General features: G+C 39.5%; 2 protein-coding genes across 2 annotated transcripts in view; one reads left to right on the forward strand and one right to left on the reverse strand.

The window, feature by feature from the left end:
* The first annotated feature begins 2464 nt into the window (after window positions 1–2464).
* cyb5r3 (cytochrome b5 reductase 3) lies at window positions 2465–8251 on the forward strand. The gene is made up of 9 exons (XM_030440069.1): window positions 2465–2620; window positions 2906–3031; window positions 3201–3273; window positions 4033–4139; window positions 4222–4351; window positions 4449–4532; window positions 5723–5808; window positions 5957–6056; window positions 7471–8251. The coding sequence occupies exons 1-9, from the start codon at window positions 2600–2602 to the stop codon at window positions 7641–7643; spliced, it is 900 nt and encodes a 299-aa protein (XP_030295929.1). The 5' UTR covers window positions 2465–2599; the 3' UTR covers window positions 7644–8251.
* Window positions 8252–8359: 108 nt separating this feature from the next.
* The window catches only part of LOC115595492 (liprin-beta-1-like), a 29081-nt gene continuing 24761 nt past the window's right edge, over window positions 8360–12679 (reverse strand). The window contains exons 17-25 of the mRNA XM_030440068.1: window positions 12524–12674; window positions 12281–12392; window positions 12107–12195; window positions 11780–11902; window positions 11559–11684; window positions 11146–11334; window positions 10039–10200; window positions 9855–9920; window positions 8360–9738 (exon numbers count right to left, since the gene is read on the reverse strand). Coding sequence (XP_030295928.1) covers window positions 9649–9738; window positions 9855–9920; window positions 10039–10200; window positions 11146–11334; window positions 11559–11684; window positions 11780–11902; window positions 12107–12195; window positions 12281–12392; window positions 12524–12674 — 1108 coding nt within the window. The 3' untranslated portion in view covers window positions 8360–9648. The remainder of the gene's footprint in view (window positions 9739–9854; window positions 9921–10038; window positions 10201–11145; window positions 11335–11558; window positions 11685–11779; window positions 11903–12106; window positions 12196–12280; window positions 12393–12523; window positions 12675–12679) is intronic.

The following is a 12679-nucleotide window of genomic DNA, read 5'->3' on the forward strand; positions in this document are numbered from 1 at the left end:
AAATAAGGTAACAAGCAGATGTCTCTGTTAAAATGTAAGGAGGGAGAGTGAAAAGTTGTCTGGAAAATAAGTTCTGACGTAAAGTTACCTGAACCATCTACTGAAGCAGACCCCCCCCCCGCTTCTCCTCTATAGTTTAAATATTGTTCTTTTACTCCACCACATTTATCTGACAGATTTAGATACTGTTACTTTTTCAGATTTCAATCTTTTACACCCTTCCTGTCCAGTAAAAACCATCTATTTCTGAAAATATGAAGGAATATATATCTGTAATGTTTCCTTTATGTGTTGAGAAAGTTCTCCTATTTCTTAAGTTAATAAAACATTTTCAAAACACTCTTGAATTCGCTGGAAAAAGCATTGTTACAAAGCTGAAACATAAACATGGTTCTGCAAGGACAGCCACACCACAAACAGCTCAACCTTGAACATCTTCAGCAGTAGAATGACATATTTGCATTAATTCAGTAATATAATTCATCCCAAAACGCCAGATATACATTTTACTTGAATTCCCCAAGTGAGTATTTTGCTGATTGTACTTATATACTTTTGCTTGAGTGAGGTTTTGAATGCAGGACTGGTAGTGGAGTGTAGTTTTAGTACTTTTGCTGAAGTGAAGGATCTGAATACTACTACAGTGTTTGTGCAGTACTGATCAGTAGTATGACTCACGGCTCCTGTCACACCAAAAATAAAAGTCTCTACACGCCTTACATGTGTGACAAATCCCACTTTTTAATGAGGGTTTGTGTTTTTGATCAGCCACAGCAGCTTGTTATCAAGGTCACTACTGCCATCTAGAGGATAAAGAGGAGCATAACAGTGTGTGAGCAAAAATGTTTTCCATTTCGCTCTGGGCTCAGATCAATTTCTATCAGAGAATATTCGCTGATGTCTACTCGAGCCACAAAACGGGGACGGGAGTTTGTCCTCGCAAGCAAAATGCGTAATGTCACATCGATGTGAAACTCGGCTGGACGTGGATCTGATGATAAAGTCGCCCTGTGGTTGTAGATTTATAGATTTCAGGCAGCTGCTATGAAATAGAGCTCAGTTGGCTGTTAGAAGGCCAGAAAGTAATCTAATCATGAAGAACGTCCTGTGAGTATTTTAGTGGTTAGACACACATTTATTTATACTCAAGCTCAAATGCTTCAACATGCAGTTTCCTTTCACTTCCTTTAAGTAACTTACAGTAACAACAGCAGAAGGCAGATTCACATGTCTTATTCATCAGCTTGTTCCAGTTTTTCTTAGAAGCTTTAAAGTGTTTGAGTTATAAAGTTAATCCTTACAAAATATTTTTACATGGAATATGAAATATTAATAATTTTTGGCATTATTTTATGAACATTTCTCTAAAATGTAAACTGACAAATTTGATGTCTTTGGAAAGGATTTAAATACTTTTCTGTGGGGTTTTTCAACAAAGTTTGGCTGCACGGTAAAAGTTTATGCCACCATATAATATACAAATATATTGCAAAGTTCTGGCTTCAAATATCATAAATATCTGTTGAAAATATGGCCGTCACCAAGGTGTTATGGTAGACTTTAAAAATTAGGTATATTTCTGGCTATTTTTAAATGTATTTTCTTTCTTTGTATCTCAAAGTTTTCAAATCTTTAAAAATTCTGCCTTCAAATATCAATATTTTCAGCAACAAAATGATCAAATATCAAATGACTGTAATTATTTTGCCAGTGTAAAGTATTATTTCAATCTCACAACAAAGAGGAAACACTTCAAGATTCAGACACAATAAACTCTATTGAAGACATGCAGGGACATTAAGAGGAAGTACATGACCGGATGCAGAGATGAGATAAGCAACTTTTAAAACAGCATACAGTACAACGTGACGCATCCAGAAATAGGAACAAAAATAGATATATACATAAATGGAAAGTACATAATGGCCTGACTTCTTCACTGGTTTGATTTTGATGGCTTACTTCAGTCCATTGCTGCTGTTTCTGTGGTTTACTTTGAAATGATCAAAGCTGCCTGAACAAATAAGGCTCCATTTCTCCCTAGGAATAACTAAAAAACATTATGTCACACTCATTTGGTGATTATACTGCCTCATAAAACTAAAGATGCGCTTGTTTCTGTGACAACTGTTTATTGTGGGCTTTTATTGTGGGAAGTTGAGGCGTTATCAAAGAGGTTTATTCTGAAAATCTAGGTCTGACATGCGGAAATGAGGTATGAGCATCAACTTCGTCAAGCAGCTCGCGCTAGCCGTTATACTACCGGAAATAGTCCAAATCAAGCTTCTACAGAAACGTTTTTCATTTTCAAAACGGTAAGATTGTATTATTCAGAGTGGATAAACAAATACAACTCTTAATTATTGTGAAATTAAGATATTTATAATCATAACTGACTTCCGGTGTGTTATTTAAAATAAAAATCAAGCCGTTACGTTCCTACACGATGCTTTTGTTTTGACAGGGACCGGATGTGTATATTCGCCGTCGCTAGCTTGTCAGCTTCGGCTCCGTGACAGCTCGTAGCTCCCTCGCAGTCAGACTAAACTGATCCGGCGCTACTTTCTGCATCGACGAACGACCTTGCAGCCAACTCAACATGCTGTCTTACATCATTGGTGTAAGTATACCTTAATGAAAACTAGCCAGACTTATTTTAAATTAGCTATATCCGTTGCGTTTTCTGAAGCTAATGTTGGCTAACATTTAGTTTTCCTGACCAAGTTCAGTGTGGAGCTGTGGTGGGCCTGCCCACAGGAATCACTATGACTCATTTCTCCTGTTATGGATTTAACAAAAACGTCTGGACTTAAGTCAGACAACGCCCCTCAGCACCAACACACAGCATGGAGCTAATGCTAGCTGCAGGTCTGAGTCACTCTGTCGCCTCTGGCCTTTATCACAGCTGATCCGGGGCGGCTTTGATGGCATCATCAACCTGATCTTCAGACTCTTCTTCTCCAAGAGGAGAGCAGCCATCACCTTAGAGGACCCCAACATCAAGTATGCACTGCGGCTGATAGACAAACAGGTGAGCAGTCTGAATATCACATTATAAACCTGCACAAATGGTCTGTTTCTGTGTTTAAAAACGCATCTGATGCGTTCAAGTACCACCGTTACTTTGTGATGGAATTTTCATGCAGCCATGTCACCTCTCTCTCTTTCCCTGTGTGTGCGTGTGTGTGTTGCATGTGCAGATCGTCAGTCACGACACAAGGAAGTTTCGCTTCGCCCTGCCCTCCCCTGAACACGTCCTGGGTCTCCCCATTGGTCAGTATTGCACTCACATCAGTGTTTAACATCCAGCACCAGTCACATTAATCATGGGACTGACTGCTGTTTGTAGTCATGAACCCAAAAATATGTAAACAGGGATCCAGACAGACTTTCCATGTTAAAATGTAGTTTCATAACACAGCTCACTGCTCAAAATGAGTCAGATTTTGGGATGTTTAAGTGTTTCCCTGCATCTCATTTGATTTTGATTGCATATCCCTGCACACACATGCATACTCCCATATCCCAAACAAACTTTGAGAAGTGTATTTAAATACTTGTAGGCAGGAATCAAGCTGCAAATGCATGTTTTCCTTATATTTAAATCATAGCAAACACAGGAAGAAACTGCAATAATCCGTTGTAACTTGTTCGACACTCAGTTTGGTGTCATGAATGACAAAAAAATATATCAAATCCTCTCGTGAGAATCTGGAATCAACACATTGTTAGCATTTTAGTTTAAAGCAATCACAAAATCAGTGATCAAAACCTTGCAGCTTTAGTTCAAATTGTGTTTTTTCCGACCAAAAGTATCAGGTGTTTGCATTTAAGAATGAATAAACTTTAAGTGTTCATAAGCCTGGAAACAACAGTCAGTCAGTGATACATATCAAAGCTCTGGGAAATACGAATGGATTAAAACTATTAATCGATACTAAATCAGCTCCTGATTTGTGGTTAGAAAGCCTGATTTAAAGGAAGCTGCTGACATCTGAAACAAACTGATCGATATCCGTGTTTCCTCTGCAGGGCAGCACATCTATTTGTCTGCTAGAATCGACGGGAAGCTGGTCGTGCGTCCGTACACGCCGGTGTCCAGCGATGATGACAAAGGCTACGTGGACCTGGTGGTGAAGGTAAAACCTGGAGGGAAGTTGTTTCTGTTTAAATGTAAAGGCTTCATTTTATTTCTCCTAACCGTTTTCTCTTTTTTTACAGATTTACTTCAAAGATGTGAACCCTAAATTCCCAGAGGGAGGGAAGATGAGTCAGTATCTGGAGAGCCTCAAGATCAACGACACTATCGACTTCAGAGGACCGAGTGGTCTGCTCGTTTACAAAGGCAGAGGTGAGCGCCAGAACAGGAAGTCCTCAGAAAAGTAGTCCGTTATGATACAAAGTCAGTTTTAGCTGCCTGATCTGACGCTGTGACTCTCCTTCCACAGGTGTTTTTGCCATTCAACCAGAGAAAAAGTCTCCAGCTGTGACCAAGAACGCCAAAAATCTGGGCATGATTGCTGGAGGGACGGGTAAGGAAACTGTTTTCAACCAGGAAGTCTGAACAAAAGTTACACTTTACCACTGCTCTTGTTCTCTGAAGGTTAATGTTTCACTAATATAAACTTTGAGGGCTGAAACAAATGATTATTTTCATTAATGATCAGTTCACTTTCTCTGTTTGGTGAAGTTTAAAAATTTTAATGTTGATGATCAACTTGCTTCTTTTTCCTGTTGAACTGTCTGAATCCTACACATACAATTTATCTACTGCAGAGCTGCAACTAATGATTATTTCTCTGATCGATTTGTATCGGTGAAAAATAATCCATTCAGTTTCCACTGTAGTCAAAAGTCACATCACCACATATCTCGTTTTGTGTGAGCAGCAGCCAGAAACACCCAAATATTCGTAATATTTAACAGAGAAAAGGAGATTTTCAGATTTGAGACTTAAAACATTCACTGATTATCAACATCTTTGCTGATTATTTGTATTTTATTTATAGATTGTCTGTTGACCATTCAGTTAATTAGTTCATTCTTCCAGCTCTAAATATTTTGTCTATTAAAAGTGAGAATGATGTGATGTTTATCAGCCAATTTATAAATATCTGTATTTTCTTTTACTCTTAATTATCTTTCATCAGTATGAACACACTGTTTCATTTTGTCACATGAGAGCTGCTTGTTTGTTCTGCTCACTGTTTGTTTCTGGGTGGAGTTTTATCTGATCCCGCCACACCCATACATACAGAGCATATACATATTATCATGACTGCTGTGACGGCTGCACAAGTTCACACCTTACTCTTATATTTCAAGCTAATTTAATACTTTCTTTGAGTACTTTTTGATTCCAGCTCATTAAATGTGAATACTTTGTGGTTTCTGTCCTCCTCTCTGACAGTAAACTGAAGGTCTTTGGTTTGTGGGCAAAACAAGATATTCTGGACGTCAATGATCGACATTTTTCACCAATTTCTGACATTTTATAGACCAAACCACTAATATATTTATCGAGAAATTTGATTGATCTGACAGTAATAATACACTTCTGGTTAGATGCCTCTCTGCTTAGAATGACAAAGTTAAATTTAAGCGGCTTTATTCTAATTGTGTGACTTGTTGCAAACCATGAGGACACACAGATGTCCACATACTTCTGGCCACACAATTCAGCCTTCCTCTTTTCACCGTAAATCTCTGTATGTTCTTCCAGGAATCACTCCCATGTTGCAGATCATCACAGCTGTGATGAAGGATCCTCAGGACCAGACGGTGTGTCACCTGCTGTTCGCCAACCAGGTCAGTTTCATCAGGCGGTATCACACGATCCACTGATGTTTGCAGTAGTTCTAAGTTGTTAGTTCTCCTGTTTTATTTGGAGTGGATGTTACCAAAGCAGAGGTGGAACATAGAGAGCTGAAACTTAGTGATTATTGTCCCGTCACAGACTGAGAAAGACATCCTGTTGAGACCAGAACTGGAGGAGATTCAAGTCAGCAACCCGGACCGGTTCAAGCTGTGGTTCACTGTGGACAGAGCACCTGAAGGTACGATACCTCACTAAACGTTTTCTTGATTATTTGACCAATAAATTGGTTTATGAGATGTTCAAGAACCCAGGATGATTTCCACAGACTCCCTCAAATGTTAGAGTTGAAGCTCAAAACCCCCAAAGGTTTTTTTTTATAGTCAGGAAGACTCCAAAAACGTGCAAAGATTTTTTGCTGATTCATTTCCTGTTGACAAAAAAAATTTTGATCTGTTAAACATGAAAAGGATGTTCAGAGTGTTTTGTGTTCTGAGGTGTCAGAGCTTCACACGCCCTTCTCTCCTCAGTTTATGATGTGAGAACTGGTTGAAAAAGTTTTGCCAGGATGATCTTTCCAAGTTCTTTATTTTATTTTTTTTTTTTTAGTATAAAAAATACCATGAGTATTTATTTTTAAAAATACATTTTTCTTTTAAAAAAAAAAAAAAAAAAAAAACTTTTTTGAGTGCAAGGGGGAAAAATCCCTTGATTTGTTTCTACTCTTTCCCTTAAAAAAAAAAAAACGAAAAAAAAGTTTTGTAAATAAATTTTTCTTCAAAAAAGATTTGAAGACTTGAAAAAAGTTTTCGTATAAAAGCTTTAGTGAAAATAATTTTTCTTGACAAAGAAAATTCTTCAGAAAGTTTCCTTGAAGTCGTTTGCATGAAACTGAGGGAAAGAAAGTTTTCTTGGAAAAGGTTTTTGTGGGAAGTTTTCCTGAAAAACAGTTTTCTTTAAATATTTTTTCCAGAATTTGAGGATCATCTTTCTTTCAAATTCAGGGGAATTTTTTTTCTTTGGTGAAACAGATTGAAAATTATCTGTCTATGTTTTGAGGAATGATGAAAAAAGTTTTTTCCAGGATACTTTTTTCTTTAAAAAACACGCGAAAAACTTTTTTCAGGAAAAACATTTTCTAGGTGAAAACCAGGTGGAGAATTTTTTTTTATTCTTGTTACATGCAAAGGAATCATTTTATTTTCACCGGGTGAAAACAAAATGAAGAATCTGGGTTTGGATCTTTTTTTCTTGAAAAGATTTTTTTATTTTTTCCTTTGTGAAACTAACAAACAGGTTCAGGAGAATCGTGTGTCAAACAAAATAAATTAATTTGCTCCTAATTTCGTAGATTTTTTTTTCTTGTGTGAAATCATGTAAATATTTTTTGTTCATATTCCTTTTTTTTCTTGTGTGATTTTTTTTGTTCAATAATGTAAAACCAAGTAGAAAAAACATTTCAGGAGAACATTTGAGTTCTAAATATTTTCACTGATCTCTTCTTCCATTTCTGCCGATAATTCACCCTAAATCTTTCACACTGTCCCTTTAAACGAGGATGCGTGGTCAGCTTGTCGGTGGTCACGCTGGTAGGGGATCCTCATTAAAGAACATTCTTGATAAAAATCTTATTGGGTCATTTCTCTGTGTTTCAGACTGGGAGTACAGCCGAGGCTTCATCAGTGAAGACATGGTGAGGGAACGCCTTCCTCCGCCCAGTGACGACACTCTCATCCTGATGTGTGGACCTCCACCTATGATCCAGTTCGCCTGCAACCCAAACCTGGACAAAGTCGGCCACTCGAGCAGCTGCACGTTCACCTTCTAGATGTCCGTTACACCAAAGGAGTCCAGGTGTTTGACGAGAAAGAGCATCTGAATATCATTTCTGCTACCCCGAAAGCATTAAAGCACTAGTACAGCTGCAGTGGGTATTGCACTATGTATACTATATTTATGCCATGATGTTCTTCATGCAACAGAATCACAGCACGGACCAATACATGTAGTCAGTAAGTGTCCGTAAGAGGAGTATGTAGAGGAGTTTTCTGATGGAAAAAAGAAAGTTTTCAGACTGTTGGCTTTAAAATAATCGTGATTGCGAAAAAAACAAACCTGCCGCCTGCTGTCGCCCCCGTTTGGTTTTAATATCAGGAGTTTTCTGAGTGCCTTAACACTGCGAAGCTTTTTATATGCAGAATCTAAGAATGATTATGAGCACTTGTTTTCATTTATACAGATTGTTTGATTTCTTCCATTATAACCGAGAACATGTTACAGAGTGAAACATGCTGTCGTGTCTATCGTCGCGTCAGAAGATGTCAATATTTTGCTAGAAGTGATTTGTTGAACGTGATCGTGGTTATTGATGTGACGTCTTTGCAACAGTGGATACTTGTGTTTGGATATGCAACATAAAGATCAACTGCTTAAGAATTTGTGAAGTGTTTTTTATTTATTTCACCGTCAAACTTGTAAATCAAACTCATCTATAAGTGTTTGATCGCAGCTTAAACGACATGCTAAATTAAAGACAGGGACAACTGCATTTTCTCCTTTTTTATTACAAAAGATTTAAAAACACTGACTTTGGTTTCCATGTGTACTTTCAGTGATTCTGCTTCTTGAATGAGTTTGGAGAAGCGCTCCCAGTTTGAGAGGATCAATAACCGCTCACTGCACCATCTGTCTGTTAGGTACAGGGCTGGAGCCAGGAGCTTTAGAGACCAGCTTATTAATTACCACTTATCTCATTCGGTTAATCCACACACAAAAAAAAGGAAAAACAACAAATTGTGGTTTCAGGAAGAGTTGCGTACTGTAACTGTTTCATTGTGAAGGCTTCTGGATTAAACCAGAGAGATCTGAGTTAATTAGTGAGCTTTAGAGAGTCAGGTTGGCAGTTTCCCTCTGCTTCTAGTCTTTATGCTAAGCTAATCACCTCCTGGCTCGAGTGTTGTACTTAAGATCCTCTCGTCTAATTCTTGGAAAGAAACGCAACATATTTCTCAAAACAAGAACTATTCTTAAAAACAACATTTTCTCACTTCCTCTGGTGGTGTTATGCAAATAATTGTTGGTTTAGTTCGTCCAGGTTTTCAAGATTTCCGTTTCAACGATTGATCAATCAGTTGTGGACTTTTAAATTCATCGCCAACATTTTTATTATTTTCATTTGATTTGTTGAGTAACGGTCAAAACTGGGTTTACTGAGGTCACAGTGACGTTCCACAACCAAACTCGAATCAGTTGATTTGGGTTAAAGATGACATTTGGGCTAAATTCTGAGAAATTCATGTGTTCTCGTGATACCATGAATTGGACAGACTGATGGAAAAAGATCGCCATGCGGAGGCATAAAAACAGTTCTTTGATTCTAGCTTCTAAAATGTGAATATTTTTGGTGTCTTTACTCGTTTATCACAGTAAAGCAGCCAGATCCTAGACGTAAAGATGGAATGTTTGCTGTGATTTGAATGAGCCGATCCTTAAAAGATAAAAAATAAAACAACTTTACGTACCACGAATAAAAACGGTCTGACTGCAGCCGAGGATGTTAAACCTGGAGAACTGCACTCAGCGGAGGGAGACTAACACGCTCTCTTACCTCTCTGATTACTGAAAACAAAAACACACATACTTGAATGATAAAATAAATGCAGTAAAATCTTCATGCATCATATTTTGGACGGCTTCAATAAATATAAAAGATCAGGAAAGCTACGGCTGAACTTCTGGATGATGAAAACACTGGAAAAAGTTTAAAATGTTCTACTTCAGATGTTGGTGGGAGGTGGAGGGAAACGTGTTTGTGATTTTTTTCACAAAGCGTCTCAAACACCGGAGTTTTCTTTTGCTGCTGCGTCGACCTCCGGAGGGCCGACTGACACCTCGTGGTAAAACTCGTCTTCCTTCAGCATGCTCTGAAACACACAGAGGGGCAGAGAACAAACTCAGATGATGACTCATGTTTGTTCACTTTAGGCATCTGTAGTCATTCTGATCTGTCAGACTGTACAGGAGCAGCTCAGTGTCTCACCGTTAGATTATTGATTCCATCTGAAAACGCTCCGATCTGTCTCACCGTCCCTTCAGAGTCTTCCATCTGCCAGGAAATAAACAAACAGACGAACAGGAAACAGGCAAATCAGATACAAACTGAAGAACCAAACTAAACTGTGTCGTCTGAAAGAAGCTGAGCAGCAGCAGAAGCGTCTCCGTACCTGTTCCAGGTGTTCCAGGTTCTCCTCGTAGATCAGGACTCTTCCTCTCTGGAAGCTGCTGCTCTTTGGCATTTCCACGTTCATGGGGCAGATGTACTCCTCGCCATCATCCTGACGTTTCTTCCTCAAAGTGCCAAAACCGCCGAACGACAGACGTCTGGGCTGAACGAGACAAAAGGAGACGGTTTGTCTTAGTGGGAGTTCACTGATAGAGACGCTTCAGATGTTCAGTGTTTCGCACTAATTTGGAACCGATGAGACAATTAGTTGACTAATTAATCAGCTGAAAATAAATTTGATTTATTATCAGACATTTTACAAAACAAAATTAAATTCTTTATTTCCAGTTTTGCTTTGAGGATTTCTGCATTTGCATTTCATTTTTCTCTTGTTGAAAATGTTCTGGCACAAGATATAAATCCTCTGCTCCAGACTCAAAACAAACAGTCCATCCAACATTAAAGAAAATACCGCAATACAAATTAAACCGAGTCAAGGATTTTATTTATTTTTTTCATAACTTCCCTCTTTTAGTTATTGAGAACTGGTGATAAAAATGTTTTGCTGGGATAATCCTTCCGAGTTCCTTAATTTCTTTTATTATCCGTGAAAATATTTTTTCGGGACAAAACTGACAAGTTATTGGTGTTTTTTTCCACTTCACTTTTGTGATTCACAGTTTCGTTTTTTTCAGACACAAAATTATTGATTGATCATTTGAAAGAAATCACCTTCAGATGTATCCAGTTTTATATAGACAAAGTTTGTTTTTTTGTTTTAATTCAACCGTTGGGTTTCTGGTCTTGTTTTCTGTTAAGGCGACCAAACAGCATTCTGACCTTAAAAGCTTCTACTAAACACCAAGAGTGAGATTAGTTCAGCCAATATTCATCAATAAAAGACTCAAATAAGCCTAAATGTGTCTGCTGACTGACCCACAATGACTTCAGTGTCCTGCAGAGAGGCTGCAGGAAGACAAACAGCCTTTATTCTGTGTAAGATAATGACTGAAAGTGAAGCTGCTGTCACTGTGGTGACAGCAGCTTCAATTTCAGTCATTATCTTACACAGAGAGGATTGTTTGTGACGCGGTGGACGGGCAGGTACCTTGACCTTGGCGGTGGCGGTGAGGACGGTGTAGTCTGGGTTTTCCAGACAGTCCTGTTTGAGCCGTTGCGCCTCGGAGCCGATGAGCAGGTGGAAGTGTGTTGCCAGGTGGCGTCTCAGCAGGGTTTTGTTGGGAGGAATGTTGAGCAGGAGGGCGAGCGCTTCCACATTGAAGCGAGGCTCCAACACCTGCAGCGAGAAGCAGACGTTCAGGAAGCATCGTGGTGAGAGGTCAAAGAGGGAAATGATTTTTTAATATGCAAAACAACAGTCGGCGCTATCAGTCAAGACAAAGTGTGATTCCTCTTGTTCCTACAGACACTAGAGGCTGTTTACACATTTATTGTGTGTAAGTGTTTATGTTCTCTCTCGTCAGCTTGACCTAAACTATACTCTACTCCTGCCCCTCTCACCATCAGCCCTCCATGAACCCCGCTGCCTCTCAGATTTGGAGCGTATTCAGCCAGATCCACAGACCGCAGCCACTCCATCACTCTGTGGTTGGTCCACTGGGCGATCTCTGCGGGTGTGAAGTTGTTCTGGGAATAAAAAAAAAAGAGTTCAGATCAATTTGAAGCAGCTTTAAAACTGAAGATGAAGAGGTGAGTGTAGGTCGTGGCTTCCTGTGTGATACCTCATCAGAGGGTCGTCGTCTGAGACAGCTTGGATCGTAGGAGTTGAGGCGGAGGACTTGAACGGCCCTCTTGATGCTGAGATGATGGAGAACACTGCCCACCTTCAGAGACAGCAAGTCCTCCTGGGAAACAAAATAAAAGAGTTATTACCAAAGTCTGTTGAATGATTAACTCTGGGGGAACGTTCAGTCAGAATATAAAATAATCATTAAGAAGACCTTTTGCCATGAAAGTTTCTTGTCACTTTCATGTCTGAGGAGTTTTTACGAGCCTCCACACAGACTGAACTGCAACGTGACAAGGTTTAAAAAGTTGTGTCAGCTCACCACAGTCATGTAGTGCAGCACGCGTCCGTCAACACGAGCCTCGTCAAAGTGACTTTTGTACTGCGGGAGGCCGATGTCGTCCAGCCACCCTGAAACAAACATCAGTGTGTTTAATCTAAAAGTCGTGAGGAAAAGTGCAGATATTTCTTTTAATGACGATGACGTCACACTCACTGTTCACCCAGTTGTGGTCCAGTTTGCCCTTCAGGTCGTCGTCCTCTGAGCCGAGAGCCTGCAGAGCGAGCTGCAGCTTCTTCCTGTGGAGAGGCTGCTTCATGCACAGCTCCTGAAACAAACACAAAATCATAAACAACAAACTTTTACAGCCGGCTGATGCTGATATTCAGACCGTACATACAATATAGTTCTGTGACAAAGACACTGAACCCTTCACATGGGCGCTGCAGGCGGCCTCACCTTCTCCAGATCATGCTGTGACGCCTGCAGTAGTGTTTGTCCGGACTTGATCCAGCCGTGACACTGGGCCACATAAAGGCCGAGGCCCTGCTCGTGAAGCCACGCACACACATCATCTCTACTCCACCGTGAGAACGGAACATCGACAGCACTGAC

Source organism: Sparus aurata, chromosome 14 (genome assembly GCF_900880675.1).
Source record: "Sparus aurata chromosome 14, fSpaAur1.1, whole genome shotgun sequence".
NCBI lineage: Eukaryota > Metazoa > Chordata > Actinopteri > Spariformes > Sparidae > Sparus > Sparus aurata.